The sequence below is a fragment of the Patella vulgata genome, chromosome 2 (assembly GCF_932274485.2).
Source record: "Patella vulgata chromosome 2, xgPatVulg1.2, whole genome shotgun sequence".
In the NCBI taxonomy this organism is placed as follows: domain Eukaryota; kingdom Metazoa; phylum Mollusca; class Gastropoda; family Patellidae; genus Patella; species Patella vulgata.
Genome location: NC_065880.2, coordinates 53,268,968 through 53,290,409, shown reverse-complemented (window position 1 = coordinate 53,290,409; position 21,442 = coordinate 53,268,968). Strand labels below are relative to the sequence as shown.

Genomic DNA, 21,442 nt, shown 5'->3' with positions numbered 1-21,442 from the left:
CTTGTCATGTTAATAAATGTCTAATTAAAGATACATTATGGGAGATAAGATAAAGAAATGGCAGTTCTCGCTATAATAGTTAAAAACTAGATAGTGTAAAGGTAATTTGCTGAAAATTTCAGTCAAATTGATCCACTATGAGCCGAGAAAGAAGCGGGTGAAATTTTTGCATAGTCAAGGTCATCATTACTAAAATCATTAATATAAACAGCATAGTCTCGATTATCCACTTTTTTTGATTTAATTATCAATGGCCATTAGCAGCATATAGGAATCTAATCCAGCCAACATCGAAGGCTAGCCTTGACATCGAGAGTTTATTATTGTCTGGATAAGTTAATTAATGTCTAATTGATAATTTAGATAACATTTCAGGTCTAAAGAAAGACTTGTAATAAGCAGATTTTGCTCTTGCATAATGCATGTTTAATAGTTTGTATAACATTTCAGGCCTAAAGGAAGACCTGCAATAGGCAGATTTAGCTCTTGCATAGTGTATGTTTAACGTACACAATATTTAAAATTAATTTATAGTACTCTGGTAATATTTATTCCAAATTAAATTCATGCATTACCTTATGTGTTGTAGTTTAATACTGAATTAAGGAAAAATACCTGCAAATCTCCACATGGCCATAAATGGGATCAGGTCTGTGATCAGGTGAGAAGTCACTGGTATTAAATTTAGCCAGACTGTGTTCTAGATAACCTTTAGCTGAATGATCTGGACTATATCTCATCTTGTATACTAATCGTGGTATAAAATCCGATGATAAAGCAATGATGAAGGCCTTAAAGAGAAAATAATTAATTATCAACTGCTGACAGTCTATTCAATCTATATCAGTATATAACAATTCATTTTATATATGATGCTGTAACATCGACAGGGAATTTCTCGAATATATCGAAAATTTGATTCAAAATACTTTATTCTGACTGAAGACATTAGCCTTTGAAGGTTTGATAAAATGTGTGCACTGATTGTAACCGTTCTGATCTACTTAAAATCAGATCCATCCGATGGCAGAGACTTGATTATTGTCTTGTCATGTTAATAAATGTCTAATTAATAGTTTAATAATAGTTAATAGTTTAATAATAGTTTATATAACATTTAAGGCCTAAAGAAAAACCTGCAATAGGCAGATTTAGCTCTTGCATAATGCCTGTTTAATAATAAACATGTATGGGCACTTACATTAGAAATAACAGCTATTCTTGAGATTCCATATAATACACTATACCAGATACCTTTGTAAAAATATAAAATAATATTTAATTCTAAGGTGATTTTTCATACTTTAAATTACAATTCTTTAGTATATTTTCCTTTAAATTCATTAAAGCTACATTATTTCTTTGATTTTTAGGTGAAGGGCAATAATTACTGTACACATAAAATTGAGGGTGACTCTGAATTACCAAAGAATTTCTCAAAAGAATCTCAAAAGATTATGTATAGACTATAAAGAGTATTCACAAGGTTTCGATGGCTCTCAAAAAATGTCTCCTCTGCGAACTATTCAACCAATCATACAAATTTGAAAATCTCAAAAACTTTGACCTGTAGAATCATGGCCAGATGTGGGTGGTGACAATATGAACATGTAACAAAAACAAGGCCATCAAAAATAACATCCTAATTCATTTTTAATTGTATTTATATATGTATTGTGAACAGTTTCATTACCTATATCAGCCGCTCGCTCTGCCATAGGACGTCTAAGATTGGTAATCAATTTATTTGCATCTACACGTATCTCAATTATATTATTTAATAAGGCAAATAACGGAGCCAATGGGAAAGCAGAACAAAAGATTGTTAAAAATCCAAACTGTAGAACTGAAAAAGTAGGTATATTTTTATTAAATTCATAATACCAGTATGTCATTTAACTGGTCAAAATATTACACTGGATCATGACTCCCTTGTAAATGAGAAAGTATAATATCTACTGCTTTTGTGAAAATAATGCAAACTCCAGTCAATAATTCTAAGAACTATATTTTGAACAGATATGGTAGGATAAAATTTAACATTGATGCAGAACTTTAAAGGCTTTATTAGGTGGATGGGAGATACAACATTAACATTAAAATAAATTAAGTGGTAATAATATTTTAATAAGATTGCCCACTTCTAAATTTCTTGAAATTAAAAACAGAAATCATAGATTAATCCCAAAATCACCTGATTAATGTCTAGTGGACATTTCCATCTTTCTTTGTGTGTCTCTCAAAAGCTTTATCAAGTAGAAACTTACCCATTTCAAGATATTCGTAGAATAAAGAATTATTTTGTGCTTCTTGTAATTTATAATCTTTTTCCCATGGTGTCCTTGCCAGTTTCTGAGCTCTTGTTTCTTTTGAACACTTTTTCTTCAACAGTTTTATCAATTTCCTAAAAAGAATGTTAATGTTTTTATATCAAATTTGTGCTTTTTTATTTCTTTTTATCCCCTTATTCCAATAAATAATTGTACTTCTATATGTTGCTTTGATACAAGTTCGATATCACTCCTATGGTCATTCTGATAGTGGGCACTAACTTGTAATTGTTTGTGTTGTATTCATGTTTGTCCTATCTATAATTTGTTTGGTAGTCTAGCTTCCTGCACAGTCTATTTACTTATAGCACACCCCATACTATTAACTATTATTCATATGTTTTATTACAATGAGAGTAAACTTAATACTTACGGAATAACTATTTCTATAAAGTTGTTTTGAATCAGTTGTTTACCAACCATAATAATAGCTAATTGAATACACAGTTCTATTAAACAGCCACCTGGTTCACACTGAAAAGTGAAATTAATACAAATTTTAGATCTATATGCTTGATACATCATAATGTGCTATAGGGATCCCTTGCAAACTACAATATTGTGGAAATTTAAATATCTAGAAAGATAATCAGTCCAAAAATGGTTTAATTCTCTTCAGTATTTACGATGTTATCATAAATTGAAATTTCATCAATTTATGCTGTTCAAGCATAACAAGATGCCACCATCTTTTATTAGTAGAGGAGAAATTGATGCAAACGACAAAACAAGTCTTTAATTAAGATAGAAATACATCTCAAACTCTTTGTGTTACAGGAGATAAAGAACACTGAAGTTTACAAATTGTTTAGTATCAAGCTGCATTATCAAACTCTCACGACATACACATCATCTTGCAATGTCGCCAAAATGGATTTTACTATTGTTATGTATTTTCACTCAAGTAATTTATTTATATTTATAATGCTTACTGCTACTGACATAAATTTAAGAAAATGAGATTTTAAGAAAATTACTAGTTTATCTGCACTTAATAACATACCTCTTCTTGTCTAGCACCAAAAATAGTATTATATTTTCCTGGTCTACCAACAAATCTAAAAGAAAAAAATCTTTAACACATCACTTCACTGTAAAAATAACTGTTCATGTAATTCCAGACTTTCAAAACTTCAAAAATATGCAATAATTCTACACCCATTTCATCCAAATGAAACTATTTCAAGAACATTTAAAAATGAGGGATGATTTAGTAATACAAACCACAAGTCTATTCAATAGATATGATTTTTATCAGCAATTTCTAGTTTCCAGCATATTGTTGTTAAAAAAAAAGACTTTATTTTTAATACCATAATGCTCAAATACAAAGCCTTGTAAGAACTAATTGAAATGTGGCTCATTTACATCTGGTCATATCAATTTGCAAGTGAGCAAGATCTTTAATAAATGACACGGGGAAAAATTCCACAAGATTATATTGAGCAGATGAACCACATATATGTAAATTAGTGGACGACTGTTAGCATTGTACTTCTCATCATGTAAAAATGTCTGGTCAAATCTACATTCTACAATGTTTTACTACTCAGTCCTAAAGTAAAACAATGTTATAAATAACATACCTTCCTTTGAAGAAAGCTATGTACACAATAGAGGAGAAGTAGTTGACAAACTGTAGAGCAAATAGTTTTAATGTAATACTGTTATCATATTCTGTCTGTGTTCTCAAACATTCCCAATCTGTTAACCAGAAAGCCAAATAACCATAAACCTACATGAATAAAATACAATATATTGTATATTATAAACAATTCAATTCACATAGTTTGTAACAGAAGTACGCTGAAAAAAAAAGTGGTATACAAAGCAAACTCAAAGAGTCTGTCATTTCATATCTATATAATACCACTGATGTTGGGATCAACTAATTACACTTGCGTTATTATAGTGAGTCTCTTTATATGTTAAAAAGGTATTGTGAAAACATGTCAACGCTTTCTACCAGCATTACATCAAGCCATATGGTGATGATGATCCAGTGTATATGATAACATTATTTGATGAGAAATACAGTCTACTTTAGGCTATCTGGTAAGGATGTTCACTGATAAAACATTATTTGATGACAAATACAGCCCCCCTTTTACCCATCCCCCACACTACCAATCTTTCTTACTTAGAATGAGAGAGAGAGAGAGAGAGAGAGAGAGAGAGAGAGAAATAGGGTTTAACTCCACTCGACACAAACTAGGTCATTTTGGGGCTAACATTTTGTTTAATTTTATTTCAATAATTCGCTTGCGCGTAGGGGTCTGTAGCAGTGCGAGGAAACCGGAGGACCGGGAGAAAACCCACGAGGTTGAATAGGTGACCCTGCTCCTTGTCATGTACAACCGGGGATTCGAAACCATGCCAGTTGACTCAATGACAGGCCTTTATGATAGCACGTAGCACGTGCTAACCATTTGGCCATCCCCCCCCCCCCCACGTAGAATGAGACAAACGGAAGGATTATAAGACAGTGCCTTCTAATGTCATGACCTTTGAATAGTCAGATTTAGATATTATATGTAGATACAGTTGATGGATACTTACAATATTTAACAATAAAATGATTAACAAGTTAATCAAGGCAGCTGTAATGGTTGTTATTAAACTGGCGTTTTTATAAACTAACGTGACAGTTTCTATGGCAGCTGTACCACTTGAGTTATCTGTAACAACCCTCTTTTCTAAAACATGTAAGGCAGCTAAAAAGGAGACCCGATATGCTATAACACCCACTACAGCACCAATAGCTACTGCAGCCTATAATATGGAAACATAAATTATATTAATTATATGGGAGTTAAGAATTAACCTGTAAGTGATAATAAATAGAACAATAAAATCACACACATTTTTTACCTAATACATCATAGTTGTTTTTTACTTCACAAAAAGAATTTTGACTTACCAAAAACAACATAACAGCATAGGAACACAAAAATACTGGGAAACGTCTTCTCCAAAATGGTAAATATGGTTCTTTTATCTGGAAAACAGAAATATCATCATAAACGTTATGCAGCATAATTCATTCACAACAAAATTAATAACATAATAATAATAAGAATTCTTAGAGTTTTGATGAAGCAACATGTCCTCTATTGAAATTTTACAATACATGCATCTATAAAATAATGCCTGAAAACAAAATTTTTTAGAACCCAAACTTTATCGATAACTCAGCTACATATACACCAGTATACCAAATTTCCATAAGATATCTCAAAGTTTAATAAAAATAAAATTCAAGAAAACACAGCTTTATATTTTTTTTTAAAAACTTTTGGAAAACAAAAAAGTCCTTGTTATAACACAAGTTTACATATGATAAGAGATATATGTGGATCAATATTTAGACACTTCTGCAGTCATAAACACATTGCACACTGTCACCAACAATGTTCCTATTCTGTTTGCATTCTGTACTAAAATCACTGACACTGAATGAAAGCTTGATATCCCTGTACACAGCACAATAAAAACTTTGCCTGTGATGTACATATTGTTCAGTATAGGAAGATATTATTACATTTGACAACATATCATCCTAAAACTATATTTCTAGCTTACACATATATTCAAATATATTACAACATAACATTGGTTAGAAAACTATGCTTATTAAGAGTAAGTTCACTTCAAAACAATGTCAATCAGTTATTTAATAATCAGTACAAATTGATTTGAAGTACTTTAAATTGTAAGTCCAAATCAATTGGTGGAATAAATAAACTTTAGAATTATGCTCGATTCACACGTGTATAGTGGGGTTAATTATGAACTTGAAATATGTTATGTATTTTGGTCATTCACAAAAACAATACAAGCTTATAAGTAAATCAATTCCATTTGTTAATCATTGTTGTTATTACAGTGTTAATATTTTAATCATCATTTGCATTTTTCGGGCAATATCTAATTTTTGCGGGGCTTCTAAGCTAAAATCCACGCTAAATGTACTCATTGATTATCTAACATTTAGTCAAAATGTCAATGGTAGATAATATCCCATCTTGGATTCAAAATATTATAGTTTTAGCCCTTAAAGATGATTGGTGACAGTTAAAATATAAACCCCTTTATTTTATAACTAAGATGTCAAATTTAAATTATTTTCATATTTTCTACAATAAATTGTCAAGGCCACACCAAGTATTTTATATGCTTTACAAGCCCACAGACATACGTAAAATGAAAATTAACACTATTTTCCAAGAAAAAAAAAGAAAACCTTTCCCATTTCTATTACTTTATATTCAACTCCAAGCAAATAGAAATAATATGATAGTTTCAGATTCGTGAGATAGTTTCTATTAACTCAAATATCAGTAAAAGCCCAGACTTTATTTCACTTTGGAAAGAGCATTTATAATATAAGCTATTAAACCCATTTTTACCTACCTTAAAATTTGTGATTTTTACCAATGAAATACACGATTAAAATAATGTAGTCCAAACAACATTAGACACATGCCCTTTGAAACATACAATGGAGCAGGGTCACGACCCTGATATTATATAAACATATTAACACAAACACACACAAATCAAACTTGCATGCAGTTATAAAAAAGCTTTCATACATTTTTCCAAAATGTTCGATATGACCTTGTTTCATATTGACAAGACACGTTGCCATATTTCTAAAACATAACACAGCATTAGATTATTCTTCATTATATAAAAAAGATATCTTTTTAAATTATATCTAAAAAGATAGGAACAAAGGAAGGTCACACCATTCAGAGAAAATCAAAACCCTTAAAACCTTTTTCCAAAGCACAATCCCTTCCTATTTTGAAGTACATGTATGAAAGCTTTATCAATAACCAACAGCCACAAAAATTTAAAACAGAAATATAAATCAGTATTTGACCTCTCCAATTCCAATCTTTCTCCACAAAACACTAGCATGCCTTTCTTTTTTCTGAAACAGGGTTTAAGGGTATTGCAGAAAACGATAGGCTTATTATTTCATTAGTTAAGCTATTTCAGGGCTTTAAAAAACTTATTAGTTAAGCTAATTCAGGGCTTACAAATTTTATTAGTTTAGCTTTTTCAGTGAAAACTAACATCAAGAAAGGGTTTTAAAAAAAGGGATAAAAAAGGTAACTTTAAAGCAAAAAAGTCAAGCGCAAAGACAATAATCAATCAAAATGCCTTTAGACAACTGACCAAGAAAAAAAGACAACAAAGCAATTTTTAAGTAAAAATAGCTAACTTCAATCAATGTAGAAATAAAATCACACAAACAATAGATCATACTAGTACTTACGCCTGTAATTGGATTTACTTTTAATGTTGTCCATGATTCAAGTCTTGAGAGATATTCTGGACGAGGTGGTTCCTGTTTTAAAAAAATAAACAATGTATCAGTTTACATTGGGTAGTTTTATAAAATATTGATATTAAGAATGAGTTTGCAAGAGAACCATGCAAAATTTAAAAAACGGCACTAACGGTGCCAGGTGATTTTGACCAAACTTTTCAGATTTGGTCGTTGGGTACCCCGTCCCATATACCCCAGATCAAATATGAGGGTCACCAACCTTGTAGTTACGGAGAACCAGCTATGGACATTTTAGAGTAAAAAAAACGTCATTTTATAAAATAAAAAAAAATCCCTAAATTCAAATATTTCCCATAAATTGCCTATTAATTTTTTATTTTTTGTAATTATTTTTTATGAATGATCTTGTCTACTACTTCAATATATATGACTATTAAATTTTTCCGATTCCATTTGAGGCTATGAGGAATTTATTTTGAGGTGTAGTTTTTGCTATATGCTAAAACATATAAATTTCATGATGCTATATCTCACCTACTGCGGGGCTGAGAACAATTCGATTAATAATGGAAGTTGAGGACTACTAATACTAATATTTGGTTTTGACAAAATGACTGGCACGGATTTCTTTCATATTAAATTTGATGGTCAAACTTGAAGAAAATGACTTCATTTTTTACATCATTTTTCCAATAAAATCATTCATTGCCTGGATTATTAGGCCTGATAATGCCACATGCAACCGCCTTCCAGCAACCCTGTGTAGGGCCGGTACAGATGATTCAGGAATTCTACAAGGATCAGTCTTTGGACCTGTCCTTTCTGTAATGTATACTATGAATTTAGGACAACTAATTGATAATCATAATTTCTAGGTCGACATTATTATGCAGATGATACACAGCTGATTCCAAATTACTCCCTTTCGAAAACTGTTCCATCCCCTAATTATTCTGACATCAAATTGTGTACACATGACATTCAAGATAGGATGACAAGAAATATGTTAAAATTAAATGTAACTGAATCAAGTAAAACAGAATGTATTTTATTTGGTCCAAATACACATCTGAAAAATACAAGGTCAAATGATGTGGTTGTACGAGATGCAATACTTGTACCATCGTACAGTGTGAAGAACTTGGGTGTCCTCTTATTGTCCAATTTAAGCATGGACAGTCACATTAGTTAAATTTGTCGAAAATGTTATCTTCAGTCCAGGAACATTGGCCATATAAGACACTTGATTAACCAGGAAGCAACTGCTACACTTGTATGTTCTTTGGTATTCATAAGGATTGACTACTGTAACAGCTTGTTAGTAGAAACATCTAATGCCAATATTAAAAAAAAAAAAAAATCAACTTGTACAAAATACCGCAGTTCGAATTGTTACCAGATCATCAAAATACTCTAATATTACTCCTATTCTGAAATCACTCCATTGGCTGCCAATAAATGAAACTTGAAAGAATTGTCTTCAAAAGTCTGTCTTTGCCGTATCAGTGTGTGAATGGCTTAGCTCAAATATACTTATCTAACCTGTTCATTTCCCTGTCTTTTCCACAAATAAAATGCGGTTTAGTAGCCAGTCATCCGAAAGAAACAACAAAATAGCATATTCCTGAAGCAATGACCCGAGAAATACCTCTCTGGCCATTGCTGGATTGACTTCTGATACTTAAGTTTTTGAGGGATGTGTCTATTCTTCCCGTTCAATCAATTCTCTCCTAAGTAAAGCAACATGACAGTCCTCCATTTAATCTGGGGTCTTCTCTAAAACTTTGGATAGTGAATTAAGGTATTAAAAACGGCGAAAGTATTGTTCGCCTCAAAACAGTATTGTTTACATTGTAGCCTTTTTGTTAGCCTCGCTCGTCACGCAATTAGTTTTTCTGCAATATTCTGCTATGCACTGGTTAAATGGGCGTAATAAATTTCGTGAATTATGACGTAACATTATGTAAACATATTTGGAGCTCTGTTTAAACCCGAATGATATTGTTACAAAGTTAGTTATTGTTTGTTAATCAGACTATTGACCGGTCATATTTTCGAACAGAAATTTGCTTTCATTACGGCAGTGTTGAGTGGGATTAGGTCTACTCAAACGAAACACTGCAAGGAGTATGTTACAATAGTGACCTTACGCCCATATACTATTTGTTTTTGTCTTTTTGAAATATCACTTGATGCGTTTGTCAACTATAGACAGATGTATATGACTACTGTGCTAGTATAAAATACATTATTTAGTTTTTACGATTTGCTGTTTAAAAATGCATCATCCTTCTACTAGATCATGAAATTATATTGCCGAATTAATAAAATATTGAAAAATAGTCTAGAGAGATTAATTATATTTACCAAGAACAGCTCTATTGGCTTTTACAGTAAATTAAGCTTTTCAAACTTCGTCGTTTAAAAATTTTAACGGTGTAATTGTGAGCTCAGTTTTCATGATTAGATACTTATTATAGATAGATAGATAGAAAGATAGATAGATGATTAGATAGATAGTAGATAGTAAAGTTGGTGATATTTTTTAATTTGAAATACTTATTGGTAATAAGTATTTGTAGTTTTGATAATGGAACATTTTTTAAACGTGAATTATTTGATGAAAGTATATAATGAAATTATATTTGTTTATTTCTATTTCTATTATGGCTTGTTCTTAATGGAACTGGTACCCACATTAATTTGGTTGTCCAGTGCCCTGTTACACTTTTCAGTGTGTAAATAAAGCAGGTTTTTTTTTTCGAAATTTTTGTTGAAAATCATTATTTTGGGGCAAAAATGGAGATTATTTACTACTAAACCGGTCGAGTGCCACCCAAATTTTTTTCTTGATCTTAATACTATAGATCTTTGCCTTTTCAGTCAGCATTCCAAAAAAATTCTTATACCCGCAGTGGGTGAGATGTAGATATAATAAAATGACATACCTAAATTGAGCTAGATTGCAGCACTAAGACCCTATACCAAAAATCTCTCGAAAGTCCATCAAACTTTCATAATGTATACTCACTAACCATATCTGCTACCCTATAAAGTTTCATTAATCTACTCGCTGTAGTTTAGTTGTACCTCATAATTGAAAAATGGCCCGAAAATGATGATTTTTTGGTCTTAAAATTTCAAATTTTTTTCTACACCCTAAAAATGGTCCGATTGATATCATATTGTGGCAGTGGGGTTTGGAGGGGTTACCCATCATACATAAAAAAAAAAAAGGGTGAAAATCGGTCACCCACCATGTGCCGGTCCCTGTATGGTTCTCTGACAAACGCATTCTTAATGTGTATGACTCAAATTAGAAAATTGTAAAAATAGTATGTTTTAAATTACCTCTTCAGAAACAAAGTTCGACAAATCCCATTTATACTGAATTGCAGCTTGTCTTCTCTTCCAGAACTCAAGAAACAGTGTACCTTTAAAACAAAAGTTGAACACTTAAAATAAATGGTCAGTTACAGTGTAATTCTTTAATTGTGATAATACATAAGCTATCACATAAGCTAGTAGCTTTCTTAACAAACAAAAACTAAAAAAAACTAGACCTGTTCTCGAAACAGGTTTGATAGTTTTTATACAACCCAATCATAAGGTTTGATAGTTTTTATACAACCCAATCATAAGGATTGATAGTTTTTATACAACCCATTCATATACTTATACATTAATTTCAACATCTAGTAGAGAGAGGGAGAGAGAGAAATGGGGTTTAACGTCCACTCGACACAGACTATGTCATTTCGGGACTAACATATAGTTTAATTTTATTTCAATAATTCGCATGCGCGTAGGGATCTTTAGCAGTGGGAGGAAACCGGAGGACCCGGAGAAAACCCACGAGGTTGGACAGGCAACCCTACTCCTTGTCACGTACAACCGGGGATTCGAAACCACGCCAGTTGACTCAATGACAGGCCTTATGATACAGCTCACGCACGTGCTAACCATTCAGCCATCCTACCCCCCAACATCTAGTAGATTAATATGTTTTGTTGTCCTGAAAAAAAAAAAAAGGATTTTTATTTAACAAGTTGTCGCCATGCAAGATACGCCCACATTTTTCAAGACATGGAAAGAGTACAAACTCAAAAAAAGAAACAATTTTTCGTACAATCAGTGGGCATAATCCAGGAAGTTACGGTCTGATATGCGTGAATCTACAGGAACCTAGATCTTTGGGATATAAACATATTTTAAGTTTCATCAAAATTAGATAAAAAATTGTGACCTCTAGAGGGTCCACAACCTTGGTATTAGTTTTAATGGTATTAAACGAGAGAGAGAGAGAGAGAGAGAGAGAGAAATGGGGTTTAACGTCCGCTTGACACAAACTAGGTCATTTCGGGACTAACATGGTTTAATTTTATTTCAATAAATCGCTTGCGCGTAGGGGTCTTTAGCAGTGGGAGGAAACCGGAGGACCCGGAGAAAACCCACGAGGTTGGACAGGCGACCCTACTCCTTGTCACGTACAACCGGGGTATCGTAACCACGCCAGTTGACTCAATGACAGACTTTATGATACAGCGCGCACGTGCTAACCATTCGGCCATCCAACCCCCCTGTATTAGAGGAAGACAAGTAGACAAAAGACGCATTATATAAATTTGATGGCAAATAATTACGTACTCTAATGATTTAGTTTCACTGTAGAAGTCAAAAACACATATTTTGGTAAACATTTAAATTAAAAATAACCAATATTAAAGGTGCTGTGCCATAATCTATCAGATTAACCCTTTTTATACGTCCACATTATAAGTGGATGTATATTGCCTTCACCCCTGTCTGTGTGTGTTTGTGTGCGTATGGGTGTGTGTCTTTACATACTTATTCCTTATACCCTAAGGACGACCCCTATTGTTTTTGGTGCATGCCCCGACCCCCCGGGGCAGAGCCACGCCCATTTCTTGTATTTGTTTGTTTGTCGTCTACAGGCCGCATTTCTTAATATATCATCTTGAAACTCTGCATACTTATTCTTTGTACCCTAAGGAACATCCCTATCGTTTGGGCTGCATGCCCAGCCCCCAGGGGCAGAGTCACGTCCATTTTCTTTTTGTCAAACTCAGCCAAAATTACGGTGTGACGGTGATATAGTCGAACGTTTTTTTAAACCGGATAATAATTGTGACCTCTAGAGGGACCACAAGCTGAAAATGTGATTTTTCGTACAATCAGGGGCCATAATTCAGGAAGTTATGATCCGATATGCGCGAATATCGACAGGAACCGAGATCTTTGGGTTATGAATATGCATTTCAAGTTTCATCAAAATCAGGTGAAAATTGTGACCTCTAGTGTTCACAAGCTAAAAACATGATTTTTTGTAATCAGGGGCCATAATCCATGAAGTTATGGTCCGAAACATGCCAATACCAAAGGAACCAAGATCTTTGGGAGACAGACCTATATTTCAAGTTTCGTCAAAATCGGATAAAAATTGTGACCTGTAGCCATCCGGACAAACAGGGGGCGAAGGCATAATACGTTCACATGAAAATGTGGGCGTATCTAATAATGATACAAAAGACAATTCTTACCCCAAAATGACATGAACACAGCAAAAAAGACTGTAGCATCATTGTCAAAGATACGACTTGCTGACTGATGACTACAAGCATCAGTGACATTCCAATAAGGACACTGTCTATCACATAATGGACACATGGTAATATTTTTTGCATTACAGAGTTCTTTACTAAATAAAAAAAGAGATTGAACACATTGATGTATAATTGTTACAATAAGATGACAATAAAAGCTGCAAAAATGGAAATATTGTTCAATGATGAAATATATTCACAAAAAAAAGAAAATATATTCTTTAAAGCAGCTACCAACAGTCAGTCATTTGAATTTTCCGACAATATCTAATTACACATAATATTTAATAATCCACCCTAAAATATAAAATGGCCAATAGCAATCACCATGCAGTATGCTATGAGGAAAATTTTGCTCTGACAACAGTGCTTCTTCCCATTTGAACAACTAGACACTGTTCCTTGCCAAGGCCTCCATTGGAAATTCCGGAGATCATAACCACATGATCTGTGGTGGAAGCACAAAATGTTGATAAATTTTCATTTCATTATATCTTTGTAAATACTGAATGGAATTGAACCATTTTTAGACTGATAATCCTATTAAGATCCAAGTTTTACAATGCTTTAGTTTGCAACGAATTAAAAATCCCTCAAATGATTAGCAGAAACTTTAAATATTAACAAAAAATTACTTTTAAATACTGAAAATTTTACTTTAAATACTGAAATAGCAATCTGATTAAAACACAGACCCTATTTTGTTCCGTTTTTCATAGTTCAAAATTTCGTTTTACTTGTCTTGACTGCACAAGGATCTGGAAGAGTTGTTATGTAACCTGTTATACAGCCAATGAAATGGTCTGTTACGGCAATTTTTTGGCATGAAGTACACAGAACTGTGGCTAACAAACTAGAAACATCAACTCTGATCGATTAATCAAATGTAAAATGGTCAACATGTCTTCATTAGCCCAGTCGAAGCAGAACAGTAGGACGTTAAACCCCATTTCATTTCATACTCATGAAACATGCTCGTATAACCTCTGACGCGACCTTCCAATACAACCGATCAGATCTTTATAAGGTAGAGGCCATCAAAAGTATAATAAACGAAACGAAATATAGATCTGTAATTTAATCAGACTGCTGAAATAGTTTACTATTGACAAATTTAACTTTTTAATATAGAAAATATATTTCTATTAGATTAAATGTCTTTAGTACCAACCTTGATGTACTGGCATTCATAATAAACAATCCATACACAAACACAAAAACTCCAACTAAAGCTGCAGGTACCAACATATTCGTATAAAAACCTAACCATGCAAAATACATTCCAATCTTCTCACCAAAATAATCCCTGAAAAAAAGACAAGAAACAATGGACATTAGCACATGACATTGTGTCAATTTTACTTGATTTTGACTACAATCATGTAGGTAATGAAATAAAATGTTTTCAATCTTGACAAATAAAATAAAACCAAGTACGAACAATCCAAACCATGAGACAAAATTCGATGTCCTAAAAAACGGTATAGGCCAAATGGTGTAATCAGCAAATGGACTGTTCACCGTGTACAAAATACACGACAAACAGTGGTAACAGGTGTCCGGAAGAGTAAGCTTACCCTGCCTGGCGCCACACGCGCCATAGCTGCATCCAAGCCATAAGACGAAACCTCGGTAAAATACCGTGATTGGCCAATGGACTATCTGTATGCAAAATGCACGTGACAAACAGTGTCAATTAAATATATACCGAGCGCCATGGAAAACGCATCACTTTTTTTTCCCAAATATTTTATTACTAGGTGGTTTTGTATGTATAATATTATGCAATACTATGAACTATTGTTTCACACAATGCTCCCAAACACAAAAAATATCAGCCCATGTGCACAAAAAAAAATTGCACGAGATGCACATGAAAAACCCAATATTCACGTGCAGCATTGTGTGTGAGCCCTTTAAAAGCATGTTTTCAACTTAATGTGCAGTACATGAACTGTGAAACGTCAATCTGTCGTAATTTGTTGTTGGACGTGTGACGGAATCGAGCTAGAGATGACTCGACTTACTGAAAATCAACGGAATGAAGCCATGGGAATGTCCCGGGCTGGCATGTCTACACGTGCTATTGCCAGACACTTCAATTGTCATCAGTCCACTATTATAAGGTTGGCGGAACGTGTTCGAGTTACTAGATCAACACGTGACCGTCAACGTCCTGGTCCACAACGCGTTCCAACCCAGGCTCAAGACCGCTACATCCGGGTCACTCATCTGCGTGACAGATTCCGCCCAGCGACTCGAACAGGTGCAGCAGTCGTCGGAAGACAAGGACCAGTAAGTGCCAACACCGTAAGACGTCGTCTAAGAGAAGTAGGACTCCCTGCACGACGACCTTATGTTGGAGCTATCCTCAGGGATCATCACCGTCGGCGGCGTTTGATATGGGCTCAAGGACTGGCAAAGTGTGCTCTTGAGTGATGAGAGTCGCTTTCATCTTTATCACGCTGATGGAAGTCAATGTGTGTGGAGACGTCTTGGGGAACGTCTTGCAGACTGCTGCGTCTTCGAAACAAATCGATGGGGTGGGGGAAGTGTAAGGGTGTGGGGAGGCTTCACATTTCATCAACGGACCACCCTACACATTTGCAGGGGTCGCGTTAATGCTGTAGCCTACCGTGATGATGGCCCATGGAGGACACACGCGCTACTGACATCTGTGTCGTACTTTTGGTTTTGACCCCTCTGACTTTGTACCCTTGATTACAGATTAAACATCCATAAGTGTACAAATGTGTTGTTATTGATGTGTTCCCATTTGAATATTGTTCACAATAAGAAGCAAAATAAATAAGATATGTTTACAGGATCATTTTGTTATACGAAAAACTAAGTGATGCGTTTTCCATGGCGCTCAGTATATCTAGAATAATAGCCGAAAGAGACATGTTATATTTACCAATCAAGTCAATATGACAGCCATAAAACTTTTTAAAGGTTTTTTATAAGTTTAGTGGGCAAGTATCCCTGTAGTTGAAGCTTAGATGACAAATGCCTCGATCTACTTAAAAAATCATCAGCATTATCCTACAATCTCGCATGAAAATCAGCGCTTTAAACTCTACTACCATGTAAGGCACCAAGGGTCTGCCATTTCATACAACAAAACTAGTAAAATATTTAATTTTGGCACAAAAACTTCAGGCTTGACACAGGCATGAATAACAAGCAAGACCTGATCATAGGTGAAAGTTGACAGTTGTGTCTTTTCATGAAAAATTAAGCAATCAATGTAATTTTTAAAATACTCTTTTATAAAGAATCTAAACAATGTTTTGACATCATGAACTATTCTTATCTCAGATGTTTTGCTTTCATTTTCTGTCATATTTACGAAGACAGGTAATTATTGAGAAATATTATTGACATTTAACTTAATGCCAATATGTGAATTTAAAACAAACGAGAAACATAATAGCAATACAGTGTTCTATTCTTCAAATAAAGAGCATTACATATAATTACCAGTATTATTTCCAGATCTTAAATCCAGGAGAGCAATTTTTATTTTTTTTCCAATTCAGCTCTCCCAATCTTAATGTGGTCATAGCAAGTCTTTAAAATCTAGGCTTTGGGTATACATGTATCACATCACAGTGGCGTATTTAGTGGGGAAGCATAAAGTAACATAAATGGGGTATAAATATTAATACATGTAACCTATTAATAATATATATTTCTGATTACCTGATCTGATCCAGTGGCTGATATTTCAGAACATTTTTCCAGTTAGCCCAGTGATCAAATAATATTTTTCTATTATTGTTAAATGAACCAGGTTTCCAATGTCCCTGTAAAATACAGTATACAGAGAATCCTTAAATGGAAGTTTACAAAAACAAAATAATTAGACCATCTAAATGTACGTGCAGGAGAACAGCACCACACAAAAAGTAAGAGAAAAACCTGTAGAAAAGACAGTTGTGATCAAATTGTTTTCTATTAAAGATACATTATGGGAGATTAGATAACGAGTTGGCAGTTCTCACTATGATAGTTAAAAACTACAGGCAAGCCTTGACATCGAGAGCTGATTATGGTCTGGATAAGTTAATTAATGTCTAATTAATAGTTTTTATAACATTTCAGGCCTAAAGAAAGACCTACAATAGGCCGATTTTGCCCTTGCATAATGTATGTTTAACTCTATGTAAGTAAGTATTCTTACCTCATGTAAAGGATAAACAGCTGAATAATATCCATCATTTAACATTTTCTTTATACCTTAAAAATAATTTCATAATCCTTTTGTATACCCTTTATATTTAAACATTAATATGTGATGTAAAAAGAGTGATGACAGTAGCACATGCCCTCCATCTGATTAAAACATAGATCCTATTTCATTTCAGTTGTTATATAACAGGCTTTCTGGATAATGTGAGGAATCAGCCATTGAAACGGTGTGTTACAGCGAGTTCTTGGCGTGCTGCGCATGGAACTGTGGGCAAACCAGTAGAAACGTCAACGCTGACCGATTAATTTATGTCTAACGTCATTGGGTCAAAGGCCGCCTGTATGACCCCTGACGCAACCTCCCACTACAACTGGTCAGACCTTCATGTAGTAGAGGCCATCAAAAGTATAAAAAGATAGGTTGCCAGGCAATGAAACATAAGCCCACAGCAGCTAAATCATCCGGGCAGTCAACAAGAGTTGTCGCATATTATTACTTTTATCGGTAATGAAACATTTATAATACACTAAAATCTGATTAAGAGTAATAACTCATTAAATAATTATCAGAAAATCATTAGAATTTGTTTGGTCCATGCTAACGTTTAGTACACAAAACATTTAATAATATCATGGGTTTGCCTGTTCAAGTTTTTAAAAATTATTGAAAATCAATATACTTGTTTGACTCGAGACCTTAAACTCTGTGTATCAATCTAAAGTCAATCGAAACGATTAAATATAGGCGTGTTTCTAAAGCATCCACAAGATTTTTCAAAGTGCTCAAGGGCCATAACTCTTTCCGTAATTATCGGAAATAATTGAAAATCAATAGACTTCTTCGTCTGATGACCATAATCACTGAGTATAAATTTAAAGTCAATCGGATATTAACTTTAGCCTCTAAAGCATCAACAAGATTTTTCAAAGTGATCAAGGGCCATAACTCTGACAAAAATTATTGGAAATTGTTGAAAATCAATAGGCTTCTTTGTCTAATGACCTTTAACACAGTGTAAAAATTTAAAGTCAATGGGATATTAACTTTAGCCTCAAGAGCATCCACAAGATTTTTCAAAGTGATCAAGGGCCATAACTCTGGCGGTAATTATTGGAAATCGGTGAAAATCAATAGGCTTTTTCGTATCATGACCATAAACACTTTGTCTAAATTTAAAATCAATCCAGTATTAACTTCAGCCTCTAGAGCGTCCACAATTGCTTGTGGACGACGGCTGGAAAGACTGACAGACGGACGAGAGATGACAGTATATGAACACATTTCAATGTGGGCGTATAAAAAAAAACTGAAACGAAATATAGATCTGTATTTTAATCAGATTGAAAGTCAAATATATTGGAAGGGAAAAATAGACATTTTTTGGTAAAAAAGAAATTTAGAGAATAATTTACATACCAAAAGAAAATGCCTTTTGAGTATCTTCCTTAAAAGCTTTTCTTCTTAAAACATAATCAACAATACGACTTCTAACAGCATTGGTGAACTCTAACTGCCCATCTTCAGTAGTTTCAAATCTGAATTTAAATCATATTTTGCATTTACAATCAACAATATATGTTACAAAACAATGGATGCACTATGTCTCATGTTGCACCGTACATTTTTGCTGGATCTCTAGACAATCCTCAGTTTATCATCAGATAAACATGACTAAAATGTGATCAAACTATGTTTATATCAAGGCTGAATTTACACAAGGATTAGTATCCGGGGTAAACTTTGATACCAAACTACTTAGTGTATCTGATTTTGGATATTTTTCTTTGGATAAAAAGTAGGATCTTGATCCAAATTATGCAGAGCAACTCACAAGATATTGTGGACACAATGTTTCAACAAAGTTATAGTCTCATACAAGATGACATTTTGCAGTGCCACTATACACACATTTTGCAGTACCACAATACTAGGGCTTCCACTGCTGGTCATTTTTGATAACCCTAGAAAACTTTTCAAAGTCAACTCATATTTCATGTTTTTTTATTCATGGTAGGGTATTGTGAATTCATGTGTCTATACCACTTTGTCAGCATGGGGTACACAAAAAATGAGATATTAGTAAGGCTTATGATAATTATTTATTAATTAAATATTCCGTTTTGGCTATTTAAATAACGAAATAGCTGAATTGGCTGTAGAAAAACCATGTCAGTAGCTCACATGTAATTACCATGTGCTCTATAGAAAACACACTGACCTGGATAATTTTGAGTTGTTATAATAACTTTGAAATGAAGATACATATATAATCATCCACGGCATATATCTCACATTTATTGGTTTTACGGGCCGCAGAATTGTGACGTAAATCCTAATAATGTATAACTATGACCAACGGATAACTATCTTCACAGCTAGCGACACTAGCGCCCCCTAGAATACCGTCGTGTATAAAAGTAACCGTATATACACAACATTTTTGCTACACATGGAATTATCAATATTGCTGCACAATAGAACTGGAATACGTAATTTTCTTAATTTTTCAGTAAGCAAGTTAACTAATCTCTAGATTTTATTTCTACAATTCCCACAAGGCCGTAATACTGCTGTAAAAAATTATAAATGCATTTTTCTCTCACGTACGTTCTTGAGGATTTACATAGTTTCTATGCTGTTTTTATTTGATATGACATTGATTGGATTCGAAGAGCAGTACTTCATATCAATTGCTCTTTTTCGAAGATCATAATAACCTCGTTTACATCGTGCGTGACTGTAATAGCGGTAAACGGCTTTGTTGTAGAAAATTCTTATGACACGTGGACAATACGTGAATGATTAACAATGAACCACTTCACGCCATTGATAAGATACCCACATATCAATTAACTTTAATTGTTTTACTACCAGACACTCATCATTATCAACACAACACTCGGTATAATCTGTTGACGACTGTATACAACTCTATAACACCAATCACGAGATTATGTGGCTTCTATACATGTGGATTATTCTGTACTGGCTGTACAATTGTATAGTTACATAGTGGAGGTCGATCGTAGCCATGTTTGAAAATTGGGTTTTGAAAAAAAAGGCTCTCTTTCTGGCATGCAAAATGACCATTGTGTCAGCTCTAGTCACGGTCATTTTCCATAGGCCTAGGTCCTGACCGGCATATGCGGCCGACGTGGAACCCGTGCACCATACACACTTTATCCTTTCTAATTCTGTTAGTATGAACGAAAATTTTAATCCCAATTCGGTTGGGGTAATATCCATGTCGATGCAGGTTAAGTGTCTCTACAGTACAGAAACTAATAAAGTTTATTATTTTTTTGGTACATGTTCTTTTTTTTTGTTTACTGACACACTTGTAAACTGACCGTTAAATTTACCAGGACAAGGAATGCCACATCAATGAACAGGACAAAAGTCATCCCCTAAGAACACAGATTGAAGAATACTTTCTACACCAATCTGCTGGGAAATACATCTTTCACTGATTAAGTATGTTACCCTTGTACCTGATTTCAACACAATTTGGCAATTATGGAAAACCAAACACATCAAAGTCTGCTGACTACTGAACATGAACTGACAGTAGAAATGCTACATGAGTAGGAATATGATGTGCATATGTAAAGTGACGCAATCGATATTAATGAGATATAAACAAAAATATGTTAATAACAACTATGTTACTTACAGATAATGTTTATCAGAGCTATATGGACAAGTATATTTTTTCTTCTTTTTAGGTAAAATGGTTTGATCAACTTGAAATGGCTTCAATAATCTTTTACCTACACCCGATACAGTATCCCACATTTTCAAGGTCACTGATGTAGCTGGATGCTGGTAAAAAAAATACACCACTTATTTCATAAGAACAGATCAATAGAATACATATAATTTTATTGAAACAATTTAATTAAATTCTGAAAATAAAGGAAAAAAAATGTTTTATTTCGAAGATTTTATTGCATTGTTGTATTTTTAAAAATCAATCTCTTTTTTTTTAAAA

General features: G+C 33.5%; 1 protein-coding gene across 7 annotated transcripts in view; it reads right to left on the bottom strand.

Annotated features, from left to right (window-relative positions):
* LOC126812352 (anoctamin-4) overlaps window positions 1-21,442 on the bottom strand; it is a 70,326-nt gene that overhangs the window by 6,946 nt on the left and 41,938 nt on the right. For all 7 annotated transcript variants that reach the window (XM_056099234.1, XM_056099236.1, XM_056099235.1 and 4 more), the window contains 17 exons: window positions 21,125-21,273; window positions 18,868-18,986; window positions 17,443-17,498; window positions 16,962-17,065; window positions 14,428-14,562; window positions 13,194-13,351; window positions 10,984-11,066; window positions 7,618-7,689; window positions 5,251-5,328; window positions 4,890-5,102; window positions 3,917-4,065; window positions 3,334-3,388; window positions 2,704-2,804; window positions 2,268-2,404; window positions 1,694-1,846; window positions 1,202-1,254; window positions 616-791 (listed from right to left, as the gene is read on the bottom strand). In XM_056099234.1, the coding sequence (XP_055955209.1) occupies window positions 616-791; window positions 1,202-1,254; window positions 1,694-1,846; window positions 2,268-2,404; window positions 2,704-2,804; window positions 3,334-3,388; window positions 3,917-4,065; window positions 4,890-5,102; window positions 5,251-5,328; window positions 7,618-7,689; window positions 10,984-11,066; window positions 13,194-13,351; window positions 14,428-14,562; window positions 16,962-17,065; window positions 17,443-17,498; window positions 18,868-18,986; window positions 21,125-21,273 (1,991 nt within the window). The remainder of the gene's footprint in view (window positions 1-615; window positions 792-1,201; window positions 1,255-1,693; window positions 1,847-2,267; window positions 2,405-2,703; window positions 2,805-3,333; window positions 3,389-3,916; window positions 4,066-4,889; window positions 5,103-5,250; window positions 5,329-7,617; window positions 7,690-10,983; window positions 11,067-13,193; window positions 13,352-14,427; window positions 14,563-16,961; window positions 17,066-17,442; window positions 17,499-18,867; window positions 18,987-21,124; window positions 21,274-21,442) is intronic.